The sequence below is a fragment of the Esox lucius genome, chromosome 15, assembly GCF_011004845.1.
Source record: "Esox lucius isolate fEsoLuc1 chromosome 15, fEsoLuc1.pri, whole genome shotgun sequence".
NCBI classification, from domain to species: Eukaryota; Metazoa; Chordata; class Actinopteri; order Esociformes; family Esocidae; genus Esox; species Esox lucius.
Window position 1 is genome coordinate 15070170 of NC_047583.1, and position 22314 is coordinate 15092483.

A 22314-nucleotide genomic window follows, 5' to 3' on the forward strand; every position below is an offset into this window, starting at 1 on the left:
AACACTGCTGGCATCCAGGAGCATCACCACAACTCACTGTTCACAATGCCGAAACGATTCCATATTTTTCTCTCTCTAGAAATACATTTCACACAGTCCTGAAGACTCGGACAGGGGTGTATCTGGAACACATTGAAACTCAGCTGCTTGTTTTTTTGTATTGAAATCCCAATTGTTCACCCTTATTTAATGAGAACCACAGACAGGAGGATCCAGTCAAGAGGAGTTCCATAACCTTCCTTTGCCAACCCTTGAAGCACTGGCTCATCTTCAGCTAGCAAGGAACATTTGATTGTTATGGATTTAACATATGATTCTATCCACATACTTGAATACATCCATTTTGTTTCAAATATGTAACAATATGGAAGAGTGAGACTCATCACTGCCGATATTCTGTTTTAAACTGCCTGTGTTAAACAGATTTTTGAAGGATGTGAACCACTGTGTGATGGGGTACCGAGCTGTTACAGACCTGTTGCACTCTCGCCCACTCCCTAGTCCTAATGCATGATTCCACTGAACAATATCTAGTAACTTCACATGACATGTTCATCTTAAAAACCACCAAATAAATCGGAAGATTAAAGAAAATATCAGTATTAGAATTTTCCAGTAATTTGAGTGGCAATATTGTCACAAATGCATAACATTTTCTATAAAATATCTTTAGGAAGGGAATTAGAACAGATACACGTTCCACGTACCGTGGCATTTCCAGCAGACTAACAACCTGTCATCCAAATCTCCGCAAGGGCATAGCGCGAAGGGTATTGAGATTGGGCCAGAGACTACTAAATAGTCGATATTGACACGCCCCCTGGTGTACGATTTGTTTCACGATACCGAAGTTCAATAACCTCCGCGCTTAGCCCGCACAATGTGGTGGAATGTGAATGTCCTTACATGGTCGATGTGCCATTGATACGATTTTTCGCATGGTGAGCGCCGAACACTTTAAACCTTCCATTTTGACAACTCGTTTGGACTTACGATGATCAGTACCGAGGGTGCTGAAGGTGGAGGAGACCAGCCCTGCTTTCAGCTGGAAACGTTGAGCACGCACCTACCTGGCAAACTGGTTGACACCACGTCCAAAGTGACTGCCAACGGCGTGCAAGATATTGAGGACAGGATTCTGCGTATCACTGGTTATTACGGCTATTACCCAGGCTACTCCAGTCATAGAAGTAAGTCATGAAAACGTAAGCGTAAAACAAAAGGGTTTTGCCAATTTTACACTATTGATGTGCTCAGTCCTAGCTAATGTGTGACCAGCATACTGATAGTGGGACCGATAGGGTGGTGGGGAAGGGGTGGGTGGAGTAGCGGGATACAGCAGCCTTGCTTCTTCATAGGAAATTAAATAAAAATCAGCATAACCGTTCAGTTGCAGAAACAGTCTTAAACATTATCTTGATTCTTCACTTACAATATGAAACTGTGTTTTGGGGTGTGCAAATTTTATATTGGTTATTCCACCAGTTCCCACTGTTAATGTAAGACAGTTTTAAAACCAGTATTAAAAAGTATTCGATGATGTCTGAAGATGCTTTTGTTTTTCATCGTTCTGTTTTCTACCTATGAGATAATGGTATTGGGGCTGTATACAGTTTGTGATAGGAGAGGTAATTGAACCACTCTGACAGCTGCAGCTATAGAGAGGAAACATATTGCTTGGTTTCTCTTCACATCCCTATTGACAGGCAGACAGATATGCAGACAGACAAACACTATGCATTATCCTAATATGATTTAATATAAACACAGTGACTTGTGCGTGCATTGGGTTATCATATGCATTGGGTTGCTTGTCACCTCACTGACAGAAAAATATGCAAGTAATATGCCTGGGCCATCATTAACTGGCTTGGTGACTTAGCTTTGCAATAAATGTTTGCTTACGGAATTAAAATATTTTCACTGCACATCTGAATTAATAAAAAAAAATTTAGAACAATGGAGGTCAGTGAAACAAAGAATCACTCTCTGGGTAGATAATAAGTCTCCACCAGGCTTTAGGGCATTATTAAAGAGGATTTAAGGCGTTATTAAGTCATAACCAGTATTCAGGTGCTGGGGAAATAACTTTCAGCATGCAAATCGGACATCAGAACTGAGAAGATATTTATTCCTTTCTGTTGAAGCCTGTCTGGAAGATATGCATACCATTACAGAGTGGGTCCCCAAACATTATAGAGACAGGTTCATATGCAAATAGCAAGTCCATGGGAGCACCCTAACTCTGGTTGACCACGTTGTTGGGTTCCTTGATGTTCCTCTGCCACAGCAGAATCAGCACCTGAGGATGAACAAATATCTGTCTCTCCTATTGCATTACTTTATAATCTTTGCTTCCTGGCATCACTTTCAATATCTTGACTGGGAATATAATTAAAAGAAAATTATTAGCATGGTCCCACTTGTCCCCTCAGATGAGAGAGCCCTATAAACCAAGTGATTTATTTAAGAATTTGGTTATACAGCCAGTGATAATGACAGGATCAAATTAAATAATTGAATCATACTATTTCACACTATTTCAAGTGTATTTGAAAGGCCTAAAACGTGCCATTCCTCAACAGACCCTTTGGTTCTACACCGAGGTGCAGCTAAAAATCTTAAAATCAAGATCTGCGACCAGTTCACTGGTGCAAGGAGCTGGTGTTGTTAGTGTGGAGATTAATAGCACGCTTAGTCAGTTCATTATCATACAATTAAAAAAAAAGAATTGTTGCATATAACAAAAATAGCCAGAGTTGTTCGGGCATCTACTCTACAAAGAGAAATGTTCTATGGGGTTACAGTAGCTCTCGACATGCTGATGGTGGTACATACATACTGTTCAAACAAACATTCCATCCCATCCCAAAGACATTCTCTTCACTCTGGAGACCACGTAGAGCACTCACGTTTACTGAACTAGGATTCATTGGACCAGGCATTGTTTTTCCACTGATAATTAATTGTCCAGTGTTGGTGGTTGCGTGCCCGTTCTTCTTGGTTTTATGTGATAGGAGTTTAGCCTGGTGTACTTGTCTGCTGCAGTAACCCATCCAAAACAGGGACATACATGTGTTCCAAGATGCCATTCTGCACCCTGCTGTGGTACTGCTCTGGTTTTTTACCTGTGGTAAAATGTTGGCTGTTGTCCTTTGTTGCATACTTTCTCCTTGCAAGTTTAATTAAAACCGCTTATTGCGCAATTGATTTCTCCTGTCTTACCTACCATTTTCATAGAACTATTTGGACTTTAGAAATTGCCATTACACCTTCTACATCTCTCGTCAATGAGCTCTTATAAGCCAGAGGACTGCCTGTGTGTCTGGCACCAACAATCATTACACAGTCAAAGTCGCTCAGGTCGCTTGTTTTTTCCATTCTGCTGTTCTACTGAACAGTAATTGAATGCCTCAGAGCCAATCTGTCTCCTATATATTGCAAGCCATGACCATTTGACTAATTTGTCTGTGAGCAATCCGTTTTGTGAATAGTTAAGTACCTAATGCACTGGCCAGAAAGAGTATTAGATTAGTTTGAGTTTGCCACATAATTGGGTAATTATATGTTTTGCTACTTTCGTTTTCCATTTTCTTAGTGTTGCCATTTGCAGTGAATAATAAAAGATGCCTCAGAAGGAAGTTCATGGACTACATTTTCAGAAAGGCAGTTGGCTAAAGCTGACATTGTAATATGAAAACGGAGAGGATATGTTTATGGTTATGGTTATCTAACTGTAACTTTCCCTAGCTCAAGTCATCATTTAAATTCTGGGGACACCAATCTGGTCCTGCTCAGCCAAACACACCTATCAGCATCCCTCAAACAAGCCCTACTATTAGTGTAATTTTTGGCGGATAGTATTGTGAAATGACAGGCTATGGCAACACCACTCAGCACCAGGCTGGCAGCTGATATTAAAATGGATGTTGTAATAAGACCTCTGTTCAGAAACTCATATCAATCAAAAAAACATAGTAAACATGATCATCTCCCCTTATTAGTGCTATTTATAGAACCACCTAGCACTGCTAGCCCTTAGCTTTTTTATGAATGGTTGATCTTTGGTGGACTACGTAAACATAAATAGTACTATGGATCTGCTAGTCGGTGTGAACATCTTCTTTAACGTGTCCCATAGTCTTTGTTCTGGTTTTGACGCTCATTCAAGGGCATCTCTTAAAAGGTATGGACCCAAAATGTGATCAAACTGACCTAACAATTAACTGTACTAAGTAATGATTACAACATTTCTTTGGAAGAGTTTAAGGACTGCTGAGGTTATGCCTGACTAACCTCAGTGCATGGTAAAAGGTGCTCCAAATTCTGGTCCTATTTGAAGAGGTTCTCTTCTGCAACCTAGAAAATGCGGAGGAGTTAATATTCTTGTGTTTGACACTGTTTACATCAGTTTGACTGGGTAGTTAGTACAGTACAGTTTTCCCTCTTTATCTAAAGGCTGATGAGATCTAAATAGTCATTTTATAATAGTCAGCCTGTTAGCCTAATGGGTTAATAGTACTTACACTATCTCTGTAATCAGGAAGGTCAGTCCTGTGCAGGAAGCAGCTTGTTTTTACGACACATGATTCACATATAGATAAAAATATCCAATTGCAGGGGTCAAATGGATTTCAGATCAGTGTTGCTCAACCTCTGAGCATCATGGGGAAATCCTGCTTATGTCCCTGCGATCGGCGTGGTTCCATCTTATGTCTGTCAGTATTAGGTATTAGTATTACGTCCCAGCAGGTCAAAGGTTGGTGTAAATTTGGGTCAAATTCACATCATGGATCATGTTTGAATTTTTTGGGCAATGTATGTGAATAAAAAATGATGATTAGTTGAACTGGTGAGAACATTAGCAATGTAATATTTCACTGTTTTTGAGTAGAAAAGAGGGGTTAAGATTAGGTTAAGATAGTGTGACGAGTGAAGACACAACGCGAGAGGGCTCTGAAAGCCCTGTTGTTGACCCCACAGAGGATAAAGCTAATAAATTAATGAGCACACATTAAACTAGAGGCAAGACACCTCACGAAATAATCTAGGTCAGTGTTCTTCACTGACATTCTGACAGGGGCCACTTTTGGTCGATAAGGGGCCACCACAAGAAAGAAATGATGCAATCCTTATCTTTGCAATGGGGGATCCCTCGTGGCTACAATGATTGCCACCAGGGCCCGCCAGAAGCCCATTGACCTTGCAACGAAGAACATTGAGCTAGGTGATTAAGAGTAACTCGGCATGAACTGTATATTCCTAACAGGGAGTTATACGAAGTGGTTCTCATTATTGAAAGAAATTACAACTATTTAACACCATATTTGTGCTTGCAACCATCTGTATAAGACAGGGTCCCTACTCCACTGGTAGATGAACTGTTAGCAGTGGGACATACCATGTTCCTCTCTCTGGTCTTCGTCCTCATCTCACTCCAAACGGCAACAGAAAACCTGTTCAGTGCAGCCAATCCCTTTAGCAGTCTCCTAATGCCCTCTTGTGGTGTATGAGTAAACTTCCACAGTGTCCTTCAGTCCTCCAAAAGAAATTTCAGCTGCTCAAAAGGGGGGATTTGAATGGAAGTCTACTTAGCCTAATTACAAGCTGCTTGTGTAAATCAACATGGAGAGCTCCTTGAATTGAACCCACGCTGACATCCATTATCTAAATGCAGAATTGCTCACACGGCCTCAGTGACCCTAGGCCCTGGAGAGTCAATGAATGCACATAACATGCTCCTATGTACAGCATGTGGGGCTCTAGGTCACTGGATCTCAGAATTCAGACACAACCCTGAACTAGTTCATCTGATTCACATATTCAAGGGTCTTCATAATTAGTCGAACAGTTGAATCGGGGGTGTGCTGTCTTTGGAATAGATTAAATACACACACGAAGCTGTGTCTGTGGGTCCCCGAAGAGAGATTAGATAACCAACCACGGCCTGTGACCTGTTATATTTATATGCACATTAGACACCAGCAGCATAACAAAAGAGTTGGTAATGCTGAAAGAGGATGCTCCTTTCTGCCAATCTCACATACCGTGTGTCTAATAAGCATGTGAGTTAGTCAGAATACAATTACACCACCACCTCCTTTAATCAATTATTTCAGGAGCTCTCTCTCCTCTAAGATCTCTTGTCCTCTTTCTCCTCTCTCCCTCCTCTTGTCATCTTTCTGCTCTCCTCTGAGATGTGCTGGATGACAGAAAGATGCATAAAGACAAAGGGCTGGACGGTGGCAGAGGAAAAAGGACTCATTTAAATTACAAAGGACCTGAATGGGGCAACTGCGTCAGGGCACACGGTTGGAGCACACCAGACCACTGTCGTTGCCATGGAGGAGTGATTCTCATTTTGAGGGGTGGGGTGGGGGGGCTTGTGCCCGAGATGTGACATTGTGTTGGTTGTGATGAGAGGCTGGAAGGATGTGGATGTTTAGAGATGAGGTGGAGAAGTGAAGTGTCATTGGGACAGAGTGAACTGAGTCGTTTTGCTGCTCACAGCTCAGCTCCCTCCAGTGTTCAAACAGTCCATCCTGGGCTCAAACCTGTGATTCTCTGCTTTGCAGCACAGGACAACAGTGTGAGCTACTCAAAAGGTACCGTTGGGATGACTCCTTAAGACCTTACTTGGTTCCACTGGTCCCAGCGGTTGCGGTGAGATCTAGACAAAGCATTAGGACAAGGCAACATACCCGATGTTCCATCTCACCAGATGCTATTTCTGCTCTGCGTCTGAAACATGTCTAACATGTGTCTGAAACATGTGTCTAACATGTGTCTGAAACATGTGTCTAACGTGTCTGAAACATGTGTCTAACATGTGTCTGAAACATGTGTCTAACATGTGTCTGAAACATGTGTCTAACATGTGTCTGAAACATGTGTCTAACATGTGTCTGAAACATGTGTCTAACGTGTCTGAAACATGTGTATAACGTGTCTGAAACATTTGTCTAATGTGTCTGAAACATGTGTCTAACATGTGTCTGAAACATGTGTCTAACGTGTCTGAAACATGTGTCTAATGTGTCTAAAACGTTTGTCCAACATGTGTCTGAAACATGTGTCTAACATGAGTCTGAAACATGTGTCTAACATGAGTCTGAAACATGTTGTCTGAAAGGAAAAGAGGTGAATGAACCAGGATCAAATGGACATGCCTGGATGATTTTAGGTGGTTCAGTACGAATATGTAAATATGTTTTGGCCCTTGGATGTTTTGTTGTGCAATTACTTTTCATTCCAACAGTATTTAATTGTTACTGTGATCATTGGAGGCTAGTGTAAATGTAGATGAGTGGGCATTGTGGTGTGAATGTATGTCTGGAGGTTGGGGAGATTATCACCTTGTCAGCTTTTAATGATCTAATAGCACCTGATTTTCATCTACATACCATATTCATGCTTAATCACCTGAGCTGTAAGTACCAGCTGATTAGCATCCTTGGGCCAAATGTGCTGACTCGCTGCATTATTCCTCCCTGTCTAGCTGTTGGCTCCACTGTGGTTCAGCAGGGCTATTTTTAAGTATACCCCCCTGCCTCAGGGGAGGGGCCATTCCAACCTCCTAGCCCCACCCAACCCATTCTCTGCTTACATACTGCGCTGTACAGACCCACAATCAACTTCTTACAAACATCACCACTTACTCTATACCTTCACGTGTATTCACCTTTATTCCCATCACCGTAACGCTGAAGACTTCCACGTTATATTAATGCCATGTACGGTTGTGCTCAGAAGCACCAAGAGGCCAGCGGAGTTTGGACGAAACGACACAGCAAAGAATAAATGCTTCAGTTTATAAAGTTGCTGCAGGGCAAAAGAGCATTGGTGCTGGACGCACCTGGTTCTCTGTACCCCGTGGAATTTGCAGTCAAACAAGTAATGAAAGGCATTAAAATAGTGTCTGTCAGAACGACGGGGCAGTGGCGTCGCCTTCTGTTTTACAACCCATCAAACAAGCACAAGGTGCAGGCAGAGCCAGCTCTCCAGTCAGCCCTGCCTCGCTCACTGTCTGGCTCTGAGGAACAGTGGAGTGCTGTGATCTGTCCTGCTGCCTGTAGCTCTGCTGGGATTCTGAGTCACCGTCGGAGGGGAGTAGAGACGGGGGAGGGAGCCGGGAGTCTGGGTGACCATTATGTAGTGACAGGGGGAGGGGGCGGTACACATGGCAGCCAAAAGGCAGTGGCAGTCGGTTTCCCGTTAATCAGGGCCCCCTAATGAAAAGGTGCTGCGCTGCTGGTTCACTGTATGGTTGTTGATATATCTGGTGAAATACTGCTGTCGCTCCCTGAAGGTTCACTGTATGGTTGTTGATATATCTGGTGAAATACTGCTGTCGCTCCCTGAAGGTTCACTGTATGGTTGTTGATATATCTGGTGAAATACTGCTGTCGCTCCCTGAAGGTTCACTGTATGGTTCTTGATATATCTGGTGAAATACTGCTGTCGAGCCCTGAAGTGAAATATGACTTCCATCCCAGCTGCCCAGCCTGCCCAGCCTGCCCTGGATTTATTTTACGGGCATGAAAGTATGCAGAATATCTAATATTCCATTTCTGATGTTGCTGAATGCTATTGATGTATAGGCCAATGTGAACTCTGGGCCCATTTGATTCGCTGATAGCGGAAACCGCAGACAGGTTGGTGGGTGGGTGGGTGGGTTGGTGTATTGGGTTGGTGTATTGGGTGGGTGGGTGGGCTTAGGTAAGTCCTTTCCCTTTCTCAGTTCAATTCATTAGTGTTGCAGTGGCGCAGACAACAGTGCGGGACCTCTATAAATAATACAAGACTGAAGGAGGAGTGAAGTAGATGAGAAGTGCCAGCAGAGGAGGGAGAGAGCGTGATTGGGAGCTGGATGATAGGAGGACAGAAGGAGGGGGCAGCAGCTAACACAGCATAATTTGCCCTGGTTGCATGGTTACCATCCTAACAAAGCAGCTGATTTGCAGAGCAAAAGAAGAGGAGGGGAAAACAAGTGAGGAGGAGGGGGAACGAAAGGAACGAGATGAAAAGAGTGATTGTGCCGTGCCACACACTCAAATCTCAGTCTCCCTTGGAGACAGTGGCGCGTTGGATCATGGCTTGACAGTGCAACAGTGGAGTACTCCACTCTACAGCAGAGAGACAGCATCCTGGTGAGCTTCACCTCTGTCTAGAGAGGCAGACAGCATCCTGCTGAGCTTCATCTCTGTCTAGAGAGACAGACAGCATCCCGCTGAGCATTACCTCTGTCCAGGGAGACAGACTTCAATCTAATGAGCTTCACCTCATTCCAGAGTGAGACATCCTTCTGCTGAGCTTCACCTCAGTCCAGAGAGAGAGAGACCGCATCCTACTGAGCTTGAACTCTGTTCACAGAGACAGGGACCATTCTACTGAGTTTCATCTCTGTCTAGAGAGAGAGACAGCATTCCACTAAGCTTCCATCCTGTCCAGAAAGAGAGAGACACCATTCTGCTGAGCTTCACCCGTCTCCAAAGAGAGCATCAGAGTAAGAAACAGTGAGGGTTTCTCAAACCACTAAGCTGATTGAGAAACAGGAAGAGACAAGAAAATAAGGAAGAGATATAAACACCCATAGACATTTAGAAGGAAGACAGTGATAGAGATATAAAGCAAACCGCCTGTGGACGAGCCAGCATCCCGGGGATGCAGAGGGATTGCAGGAGGAGTTGCTGAGTATAGCAGCAGCCCAAGGAGGCAAGACAGACAACACGTTCCAGGGAGGGACTGTTGGCTCTGCCCCCTTGTGGAGGATGAAGAAGCACTCAGCCAGAGTGGCTCCTCTCAGCTCCTACAGCTCCCAGGTCCTTACCTGCCACATCTCTGAAGGTAAAGACTCTGGACTGGGGGTAGAGGGACGGGAGCAGGTACGACGCCCGTGGGTGTGCCTTTTCATATGCGTGCTTGTTCGTGTGTTTGAAATGTACAGCGTTGGAACCCCATCCAACCATTCTCTCAGAGCAGGGACGCATGGTCAGACTACTGTGTCTTTATTAATGCCTATGACTCAATGCAGTGAAAGTGTTTCCATATTAATGGGCCTGAATTGTCTCTGGTCTAACCTGGTCTTTCATTTAAACGAGTCCCCAAAGGGCAGAACAGGAGAGAGATAGAACGAGGTAAATGAAGACAGGCAGGGGGGCTGTTGGCTGAAACACATTTGGATGTGTCCGGTTCTAGTGTAATCGTGTGCTTTGGTCTTTCTGTAGAGATGAACCCATACCATATGTGGTTCCACAGCAGAGTGCATACTGAGCTTTTTGAGTCTTTGAAATGTAGTAAAGGCTTGAAAATGTTTAGGCACAAGGATGTATGTTTCTGATAGATTATTTGTTTCATTGTCCGGCGATTAATCACAGTCAAACAACTCATCCTTATATTACTCAACTGCTGATTATTTCAATATTTTTGTTTGAAGGATTGGACTACAGAACTATGGGACACTTTCATGCCTTTGCTCTTCATCATTCCTTTGGAGGAGCTGCAGAATTCACAGAAAGGGATTCTGGCATTACAGTATATGCATGTTCAGTTGTCTTTCTGCCACACTAGTAATGCTGAGATATCAAAACAAGGTGACGGCTTGACTGATCTAACATTTTGTTGATTACATGTGTTGCATGTGATTCATTTGAGGAAAACTCAGTTTAGGGACATTGGTACCTAATGCAGACAAAGATTCAGGATCTAGGTGACATCCTCTCCACAGCACTTTCCTATTTTTAAGACTTTATGTTCCATAATATTGCCTTTATCTAGTTTGCCGCAGAACAACACCCATACCCAATACTAGAAGTCCTGAAATAATCCATGTATTTTCCTCTCACCAACTATGGACTAGATGCACTGCCTGAGTTATGTAAACTGCTGCATGCTGATGTAGGAACATCATTGTAACCTGCTGTAGCCATCTATTGGATTCAGTGCTAGTCTTTTACTGTGCTCACCATCCTTCAGTCACTGTGCTACAGTAGAGGATGAATTGGAATCTGAGGTCCATGCAGGGGCACTGCGTCACATTGTCAGTATAAATAAAGTATGTTCTCTTAATAGGCCTGCCGATAGTTTAGACCAAGCAAGAGGGGGCGCCAAGACCTTGGTATTTTTATTTGTGTTAAGATGAAAAAAAGGCTATAGATTAACTTGTGTTAACATGAAAAAAATACAAGGCCAGGGCAGAGGACAAGGCCCCGGTAGCAACGCCCTTCTGTCCTTCACCTCTCAGATCTAGAACGGCCCGCAAGTTGTCATACCTCGTTCCCTATCTTAGGGAACTTAGAATACATACAGTACCAGTCAATATATACAGTACCAGTTAATACATACAGTACCAGTCAATATATACAGTACCAGTCAATACATACAGTACCAGTCAATATATACAGTACCAGTCAATACATACAGTACCAGTCAATATATACAGTACCAGTCAAATGTTTTTCACTTGAATGGATTGTCACTTTTTTTATTTTATGGATTTCCAAACTTTTGATTGTCAATTCATTATTTAAATGACTCTTCCAGTCAGTCTTCCAGTGTGACCGTGGTGGTTCTACACCTGAAGCCGACTCTGTGAACACTACTCCAGACATCCTAGTGCAGTGGTACCCAACCAGGGACTAGGACCCCTGAGGGTCCTTGGCCTATCAACAGGGGCTACATGGCCTATACTCAGGGGGTACTTGGCCTATCATCAGGGGGTCCTTGGCCTATCAACAGGGGGTAATTCATCATAGGATTACTAGTAAAATGAACACAAGGGTTCCTTTCTGTTGGCGGTACAGTAACTGAGAATGATTTGGAACCACTGGCCTAGAGTAGCGACCCAAGGAGGTACGAGATGCTCATTACAGATGGAGGTGTAGAGATAATGGGTGGAGCTCCCCAACTGTCTGGTGTAATGAAGCTAGAGTCAATACTGTATGGTCTCCTGTATTGAGTGTACTGAGCTCCACCAACCCCATCAATTCAAAAGGAGGCGTACCCGGTTCACCATTGCCAAATCCCATGTCAGGAGATCTTGTCCACCCTGATTGCACCTTCAAACAAATGTTCTGTAAATTATGTTTTTATAGCTGTGTCAGGCAATATTGGTGTCTTTTACATGATCTCAAATTAAGCCAATAATTAAGAATTAATGAGGTGGAGTGTGGACTGACAGTTCTAATATCTTGGGTCACAGTGTGGAGATTGTGCCTGGGGAAACAGGATGCTTACAAGATCAGAATGTGTCACTCTGCAGCCACAACATTCCTCTCAGTGTTGTCAAGGTATTTGAATGGTGAGTTTGAGAGCGGAGGACTGAGAGAGACACATAGAGAGACACAAAGAGAAACTTAAAATGAAAATGGTTACTTCTGATTTAAAATAATTTGTTATTCTCTTTCCCTTCCACCACGTTTCCAGCGGTTTGTCCTCATCTGGGTCAAATAAAGATAAAACATTTATGACAAATCTTTAGTTTTCCGGCATAGATATCTATTGATGTATAGCTAAGTGCCAACTGCCTTTCCTGGATGTATTGGAGATAACATTTTGATCCAGTATGAAACTGCAATATAAAACTCTGTAAGCATAGATCTCCAGCCAAATTGACAGAGTTCCAAAAGCCGGTGAAATGTAGCATCTAATTGTCAAAGGAAACCTCAGATGCCACCGTATCCATAGAGGAAACTGGGACAAGAATACAGAAAACAATTAAAATGGTCCTTTCAAGAAAGAAGTCAAACAACATTGACTGGAAGCGATTCTAATGCACTGTCTTTGTTTCTAATCTGCATTTGGCCATTTTTGGAAAGATGCAATACTCAACTGTAATGTTGTAGTAGCTTACGGTGTGTGAATGCAGTTGAACACTGTTACGGTTGGGTTTGTCATTAAAACCTTTTAGGCCTCACCGTGACTTTTGCAGGAGTTGGTACTGACTGCTGTAGTAGCTTTATAGTCACTTTACATTATCATTCTGTATAAGTCTTTCATTATACTTCTTAGGTTTTAAAGTGTATAAGAACAAAACAAAACATCCACCATAGAAATACATTATAAATGACACTTTACAAATTAATTTTACCCTTATTCTCTTTAAATCTGGGATCAATACCTACTAAGCAAATTAGATGAATAGCAAGAACACAGAAACTGCACTCTAAATCAAAGAAACATGAAAAGGATTACAGCAAAAAGGTATATCTGGAATACAAAATTAAAATCAATTAAAATTAGTGTAATGGCTCATTAGTTAAAAACTCTGACTTAGCAAATCACTTCAATGACTTTTTTTATTTACAAAATTAGCAAACTCAGGAATTTTATGCCAGCAACCAACACAGAGCCTTCACTGAGCTTATTTATGTAAAACTGACCAAATAATGAAAGATAAGAATTGCAGTTTTGAATTAAATGAGGAACTAATGAGGACAAACTACCTGGTACTGACAACCTGGAAGGTGAACTAGCACATGGTAGTTAAGAGAGTTAGCATTATATTTGTGCTTCTATTAACCATATCTTCAATCTAAACTTAGAGGAAAATGTTTTCCCCTAGACCTTGATGGAGTAGAGAATACAAAACCCTGAAAAAAACAGGCAAGCCTAGTTCAGCCAGCCTGCAATAGAAAGTGCTGTCCTTTCAAGATTTGAAACCTGGGTCGCCCACGTGAAAGGCTGTGTTGTTAACCACTACATTACGGAGCTGTACATTTGCTGGGTGTCAGTATAGCCTCTTGTCTCTATCCTGAACAAATCCTCTTTTGCCACTGGTCGTTTTAACAGTTAATTGGCCATTCGTGAATGACACTGATACAGTTAAACTGACTAACGTTTCTTACTAAGTTTACCTCCACCACAAATATGTATGGCGTTTGCCACTGGCCGTTTTAACAGTGTATTAGCCAGTAATAGGCATTACCAGTATCTACTACCTTCCTAGGAATAATCATAATAATTGAGCGCTAGTGAGACTGAAGATGAACTTCCGGGGGTGTCAGCCGTGCCTTGGGGGCCCCTGCTTGCCCACAGCGGGTCGGTGACGCCGCCTTCTTCGTTGTCTCCTCCGGGGTTGCGGACCCAGGGTTGGGGATCGTGCTGGCGTCTTGTAGCTCCCGCCAGCCTCTGGGTAGGCTGAAACCAGCTGGCACCGCACTGGGCCCCAGAACCCCCTCCGCCTCGTCGTCATCACAGTATTGGTACTCCAGCCCTGCTCCAACCTTACTCCAATCCTGCTCCAGAGATACTGTTCTGGTAAATTTTCATTCCAACCCCATGTGTATGCAGCCTTCACTGACTGTCTAATTATTTGAAAGTGAGCTAGATTAGGGTTGGAGTGAAAACAACCAGGATAGTATCTCCAGCAGCAGAGTTGGAGATACCTGGCTTAAGCGATTGTGAAAACAAAGGCAACATAATATTTTGTTTGATTTGGAGGTATATGAATAGGTAATTGTCGTACTGAAATAGCCACTCTTCACTCATGAAGTACAAATGAATTAGGAAATGTAAACTTGCACATGTGTGCAAGCAAAATAAGTTGGTCACAAATAAACCCAATGATTACTTTGAAAATATAAATGTTTAAACTGTAATAGTGATCCATGAGTGATGAAAGACACAGTCATCCAATTCGATATCAATTATGGCTTTATAAGCACGCTCCTCAACCATCACAGTACTTCCTACTCGTTGCCCTTATTCCTGCGAACGTTTTACTCTGCCTCTTAGGACCGCGTAGGGCCTCTGTAGTTGAGCAACAACGCCTGAATACAAAAGGCATTCGCTTTATAACACAGAGTCAAACTTACCCTGCAACTATGCCTAAATACAAAACAAATACATCGTGTTTTCACAATGCACTATATTAATATTATTCTCCTATACGTGGCTGAATGGGGGATAAATAGGCTAGTCAAATGATCAGACCATGACATTTTGGACATTCAATATAAACAAAACTCACACATAGACCTACATGTATAATGACATTTCCTGAAGTAATTCTATCACTTCATTTTTCTCTTTAACGAAGTTAGCTCACAGCAAGGCTAGAGCTATCAACCAAGATGCCATTCATCACTTTCTAGCAAAGCATAGACGTTCTATTATACACTACCATAGATGCGGAGACAGCTTCCCTAGGCCTATTAAATGCACGAATCACCCCTCATAATCACCTCTCATAGTAGACAGTCAGTCACTCACCCACTCACTCATCCACTCACCCACTCACCCACTCACTCATCCACTCACCCACTCACTCAGTAAGAGATATTCGCTCTTCTTGGCCGGCTCCGCTTTTGAGGTCCGGCAAAAACTTATCAGCCTGCTACCAGGTGTTCCACAGAAAGCAATTACAGAGAAACTAACAAGTCAACATGCATAGGGAAGGGCACTGAATATGCTTACTGTTGAAACAAATTGTAGAAAATTGGCTTTAAGGGATTAAGACAGAAAAAGGTAGCTTAACGCTTTAATGTAAGACTTCAGTGAAACTTTTGGAATCAGCAATTAGCTATGAAGTTGTCCTAAATATCACAAAAACATAAAGCATTGTATTTGTGACAAATCACTTACTCAACCATAGCACACTGTACTAAATAGAACCATGACTACATGAAATTATCTGCCACCCCAGGTTACTTAGGCTTAAAATCCAATCTGATTTTAGTTAAATTATTTATTAAGTACTATTTGTTATTATTATTGAAATTTGTGTTGTGCATTTAACTTATACAGGTTTGCTATTGAGCATGTTAATGTTATGTATTTTCTTGTGGTGTGATTTATGATTTGATCCCAGAAAGAGAGTGGTTGCTTCAGCTGTGACTAATAGGGATCCTTAAAAAGTACCAAATAACAGATAGCTGTCTTAGAAAAGGGCTGTACTAACCCACAGTGCTGAGCCAGCGGGCTGAGAGTGAGCTGCCAAAAACCAGCACATGTAGTCTTTTATTCCCTAGTGTAAATTGATCACGCGTGCAGGGCTATACAGTATAACGGTATCATGAGTCCTGGCACTCTCCAGAAACACCCTCACGTCATTTTAGTGACGCAGACAGCTCTGCTTTTACAAAGCTGCATGTATGCAGGCTCAGACTCACATTCACACGCTCAGACTCACATTCACACGCTCAGATTCACATTCACACGCTCAGACTCACATTCACACGCTCAGACTCACATTCACACGCTCAGACTCACATTCACATGCTCAGACTCACATTCACACGCTCAGACTCACATTCACATGCTCAGACACACATACAGTGGATATAAAAAGTCTACACACCCCTGTTAAAATGCCGAGTTCTTGTGATGTAAAAGAATGAGACAAAGATAAATCATGTCAGACCTATAGCATGAACAATTCAACTGAAAACAAACTCCTATCATTTTTGGGTAGGAGACTATACAGTACCAGACAGCATAGGTCAGAGAAGAAAAAATACCACCTCAGGGTCTCCCACAGACCAAGGATGAGCTGGCCAATCTTTTTGGGTAGGAGACTATTAGCATGGCACATCTTGACGTGACAATATTTGCCCACTCTTCTTTGCAAAAGCGCTTCAAATCTGTCAGATTGCAAGGACATCTCCTGTGCACAGCCCTCTTCAGATCACCCCACAGATGTTCAACTGGATTCAGGTCTGGACTCTGGCTGGGCCATTCCAAAACATTAACCTTCTTCTGGTGAAGCCATGCTTTTGTGGATTTGGATGTGTGCTTTGGGTCGTTGTTGTGCTGAAAGGTGAACTTCAACTTTCTAACGGACGCCTGAAGGTTTTATGCATGCATGATCACACAAACACACACACACACACACACACACACACATTTACTGCAACTATGCAGGATTCTTATAGGTGTTGTTGAATCAGCAGATGGAACCCTTGATTATTGAAGACAAATGTGGTATTTTGTGTATGAATTGGCTTACAGCCCAATCTGTTTACAAAGCTTTAGCAGAGAATTTTGGATTACCTGTGTTTATGGCTTTCCCTGCTAGTATGTTACTCAAAGTTCTTTAAAGGACATTGAATATTGGACATTTATTAGCCTGGGAAGGGGGTGGCCCTCCATTACCAACAGGAAACACTCTCTGATCCCATTCTGTTTAACCATGGATATGACTTGTGGTCAGTAACCTAAAGCATTTCGATGTGAATGTTGCTTCTACCATACAGTACCAGTCAGCATAGGTCAGAGAAGAAAAAATACCACCTCAGATGTCTGTCTCCCACAGATCAAGGATGAGCTGGTCAATCTGCGGTCAACTTGCATTGTTAGTATTGCTATCATGGCAAGTTATTCCTTGGTTAGCTTGGTTTGTGAGGATGGTGATCTTACCCCAGAACCTTCGTACAGGTGTTCAATGAAACATGTACAGGAACTGTTTGAATCACTGACTCAATAGGCTGGCTTTAAGGACTCACAAATGACTGCAAAATGACTGCTGTAAGGAATAAGGAGTCGATACATTTCCTTAAATGTCTGTTCTCAGTTCATGGTTGGCTGTTGTCGTGGCTTAGATGTGTGCTAACAGTTGGCTTTGTGGTTCTTCTTCCCAGGTTCTGTGTGCACACTGCCCCGGTCAAAAAAAACACAGTCTGCATTCAAGCCACAGAATGCAGAAATACACACTCAGAGCTATGGTCATCTATTCTCTTTACAGTTGCAAGCAAAAAGGCTGCTGAACGTTTAACAATGTTTTCTTGTGGTTGTTCAGACATCAGCATACTGTATTTGCCACCGCTGTATTCGTAATGGAAAGTTATAGTGAATGATTCTGCTCTGTGTTGTCAATGTATTTTTGAAAAGTTACATTTATATTTTGGTTCATTAAAAGTGTGATAGAAAGAATGTTAAGAACAAGGACCTGCCATACTGACAAATCTGCCGTGTCATTCTAGATGGATGTCACATTATTGGGGCCTCAGGTTTATGTGCAGGTCTGAATACACGTCTATGTTAAGAGCATATCTCCTGTGCTCCATGCTGCTATTTTTGACATGAGATACCAGCCACCACCATGCTAAGCCAACACAATTTTATGAAAGCTTTGCCTTAGTGCTTTTACAGTAGGTAATTTAAACTGCGGATCTGACTGCTCACTAAGGACAAATGATCGATACTTGCTTACTTCAGTGATGAAGCCAGGAAAGCGTCATAGAATGTACATTGTAAACCATTGGCCTTTTTGGAACACTTCTACAAGGATGTCTTTGTAAAAGCTTTTCCACATCAACTTTGTAAGTGCTGGGTAACTTACTGTGTAAACTGAAGTTTCAAATCGATAAATATATATATTTAATAGTGATTAAAAACACATACATATAGAGCTCCGGAATAAATTAAGAGACCACTGCACATTTTTCTTTCCTTTCCAAAAAAGTTTTAAAGGAAAGTTCTGAGTGAGGAACAGAAGGGTTAAATTTGCAGTGGTCTCTTAATTTAAACACTTCTGTTCCTCACTCAAATCCTTCCTTTTAAAAATGTTTGGAAAGGAAAGAAAAGGGTGCAGTGGTCTCTTAATTTTTTCCGGAGCTGTATATGTTTATTTTTACCAATAAACTTCTTACTACCCAAATAAATGGCTTTCGTTTTTAGACTTTCAGGTGCCTAAGACTTTTGCACAGTACAGTATATATATACACACACACATGTTGTTGTTATTACAGTGCAGTTAAACTAGGAAGAAATGATGCACTGTGAAAGAGGGTCAGCCAGAGCTGAATTACATAAATTGTCATGAATTTCACATGGCTACTAAAATGCCACACGTGTACTGTCTTTAACAACCACACTCTGGAAAGAAACTGTTTAAAATCTGTTCATGTTTGCCACTGTGCTGGCAAGTACCCCCATCCATAGCTCAGAAGACATTTGTTGCTGAAGCCATTTGTTAATGAAGACATTTGGCTGTCCATTTTGTTGAACCATAAAGATATCCTCCATGAACCTGAAGCCATTCTGACTTACATATTGCTGAAGCCATTGATAGCATCCATATTGCTCATCCCACTTATACTGTCCACATGTTCTCCCTCCTACAAGCAATGTTAGGCACACCTATTGTGAAGCTCCCAACGGCATCTATTTGAGTTTGACATTTAGACAGAAGTACAGTGAAAAAAGTGTATCGTGAAATGTTCACCCAGTTTACCAGGCCCTGGAAACTGCATGCAAACACGCCCATTGTCATACCTAGATAAATAACCCTATCCCCGAAAACGCATTGTCTTCTCCTACAGGAGAGGAGGGCTCTGAGTCTCACGCCGACACCCCAGGCAGCGAGACCAGTGCGGAGGGGACATCGTACCAGGCGTTTGCTAACACGTTGCTGAAGGTGCTGGCGGGCCTCCTGTTTGTCCTTTGTGTCTCCTCCTCCTGGGTGGGCACCACTCAGTTGGTCCAGCTCACCTTCAAGTCCTTCTCCTGCCCCTTCTTTATCTCCTGGTTCAGCACCAACTGGAACATTCTCTTCTTCCCTCTCTACTATGGAGGCCATCTGGTCACCACCCGGGACAAGCAGACACCGATACAGAAATTCAGGTGATTTACCATGACAGTGTGAAAGACTCCACAGAGGGTATTGAATCAGGGGTGACAGCCAGGAGTGTGCATCGGAGCGGCGATAGATTCGTTAAATGCTTCTATTTCTGTGTTTATTGGTGCCGATCCCCACTGTTGCTCAGTGAGATATTGTTTTTATGACACATCCCTCTTGTAATTACCACTGGCACTCAAGCGTGTGAATGGAGATATTGACCGCAGCACAAAAGATATGGCCAGTGTTGTAATGCTGATGTCTGCACATTTCAATGAAGCATTGCCTCAGCAACAAAAAAAACGGAGGGAAAAAATGCTTTTGACTTCCAACAAAAGATTTTGTGTTCCCACTCTCACATTTGCTAATGGCAATAGATAAGGGATGACTCATTTTGGTAAGTGCTCTTACCAACAACAAACATTTGGAGCAAATAGCCTCTCCTCTGTCCCCCCATTTCCTCTGTATAATTCAATTTTCCAGAGAGTGCAGCAGGCTTTTCGGAGAAGATGGGATGACCCTCAAGCTGTTCCTGAAACGGACAGCCCCGTTCTCCATCCTGTGGACCTTGACAAACTACCTGTACCTGTTGGCCCTGAGGAAGCTGACCGCTACTGATGTTTCAGCCCTATACTGCTGCCACAAGGCCTTTGTCTTCCTGCTTTCCTGGATCGTCCTGAAGGACCGCTTCATGGGTGTGCGGGTCAGTACTCCACCGCTACCATTACTTAAGCAGCTGTCTGGTGAATCACACAGCAGATTTGGAGGTATGGTCAGGTAATAATGCTGATTGGTTTACATCCCTGCAGATTGTGGCAGCCATAATGGCAATCACAGGCATTGTCATGATGGCCTATGCAGATGGTTTCCATGGTGACTCCATCATAGGTGTGGCCTTGGCTGTGGGCTCTGCTTCCACATCCGCTCTCTACAAGGTCAGCAGTACTAATGGTGTGTCTGTTTATACTGGTCAATTGGTTTGTGCGTCGGCTCCATCTGTTTAACATCCGTGGACGTTGTGTGCTCCAGGTGCTATTTAAGATGTTTCTGGGCAGCGCCAACCTGGGTGAGGTGGCTCACTTCCTCTCTACCATGGGTGTCTTCAATCTTCTCTTCATCTCCTTCATCCCACTCATTCTCTACTTCACCAAAGTGGAGCACTGGGGCTCTCTGTCCTCACTGCCCTGGGGATACCTGTGTGGCCTGGCTGGACTCTGGCTGGGTGAGTGGACACCTCAATGAGAAACAGACGCTCAAACTCTCTCAACTTGGGTTAACATGATCATTTTTCTTCCAGTGTTCAATATCCTGGTTAATGTTGGCGTGGTGCTCACCTACCCCATCCTTATCTCAATAGGGACACTACTCAGTGTGCCCGGAAATGCAGGTATCTGCCTGTCTGTCTGTCTGCCTGCATGTCTGCCTGCATGTCTCCCTCTGTATAAGTGTTTGTGAAGTCCATATTAAGCAAATGTTTAGTGTCACTATCTCCTGAAATAATGTGAATAAGCCTCTTCATTGTAGTTTAGTCCGGAGGTATTTTATCCAGATGTCAGCACTTGAGGCTGCAGGCAGCAAACCGATTACACAGCAAGCCTGACTCTCTCTCACCTCAGCAACCCAATCGTCAATGTGCCTTCACAGACACAGCAACTATTTGTCACTAAGGGAATATCAGGTTGCAAAGGCGATACAAAATGCCTGCAGACTAGTTATTTTGCGTAACCACAGTGGCCTGTAGGAAGGTCACTGGGTAAAGACGGGCCTGGTAGGGGGTAACTTTCTGGGCCGATAAAATTACGAGATAGTGATCCACTTGTGCTGACCGTAAACTACCAGGTTAAGCCTCTCTCATCTCCTGACCTGAGTCCTGTGGTTTCTGTTATTTTGCGTAATTACTCCGAAAACATTTCCCCCATCTCTCTTATAACTCCCATCTGCTTAATGAATCCAAACATGTCTGTTTCCGTGGCTCCCCCTCCCCTCCCCAATGCGTAGCGGTAGACGTGTTGAAACACGAGGTGATCTTCAGTGTGGTGCGCCTGGCTGCCACCTGCATCATCTGCCTGGGCTTCCTGCTGCTGCTGCTTCCGGAGGAGTGGGACTCGGTCACCCTGCGCTTCCTCGCCGCCTTCGCGGACAAGAAGTCTGAGGAGCACGGGGAGGAGCTGACAGAGTCCAGTATCCACACGCGCAGTCGCAGCCGAGCCAACGGAGCAGTCTCAATCCCTTTGGCATGACCCCTGACCTCCAGTGTTCTGTCCCATCACTGAGCATGACTCTGGCGCAGGCAACAAACTGAGAGAAACTGTCAAAGGTCTGTCACTTTCCCCAGCGACTGCTGGGAGTAAAATTAGATTTTTTTTTTAAAGAAAGGAAATGTTGGAAAGTGTTATTTACTTTCTTAAAATCCTCAACAGGCCTCGTGCACGCCCTTAGACCATGTTAGCCCAGCCTTGAACTTACTCCATGGACTTTATTCTGTGAATATGAATATTGACAGGGCCAGTTTGGCTCAATCCTATCTGTATTTATTGAATTAACTCAGAGGTGTATCAATAGAGTATTTACATTTTACTTCTTATATATGATTATCTAGAGGAACGTTTGGAAAATACACTATGCTTAATGTACAGGCTCTTTTTTAATAAAAGAATAAAGGACGTGTCATTTCTTGTTATTGGTATCTATCAAATCAGATTGTCTTGTAAACACGTGTTCACAGTTTTTCCACACTGAAACACAAGCACATCCCACGT

General features: G+C 43.0%; 1 protein-coding gene across 2 annotated transcripts; it reads left to right on the forward strand.

The window, feature by feature from the left end:
* Positions 1 to 873: 873 nt before the first annotated feature.
* Positions 874 to 22225, forward strand: slc35f4 (solute carrier family 35 member F4). Of its 2 annotated transcripts, none has more exons than XM_020054015.2 (7): positions 874 to 1190; positions 19260 to 19560; positions 20039 to 20258; positions 20365 to 20490; positions 20585 to 20777; positions 20853 to 20942; positions 21554 to 22225. In XM_020054015.2, exons 1-7 carry the CDS (start codon positions 995 to 997, stop codon positions 21793 to 21795), a joined length of 1368 nt encoding a protein of 455 aa, XP_019909574.1. In that variant the 5' UTR covers positions 874 to 994; the 3' UTR covers positions 21796 to 22225. The 2 variants fall into 2 exon arrangements, with proteins under 2 accessions (XP_019909574.1, XP_010896220.1); XM_010897918.3 differs by lacking the exon at positions 874 to 1190 and adding an exon at positions 9078 to 9846.
* The last annotated feature ends 89 nt before the right edge of the window (positions 22226 to 22314 follow it).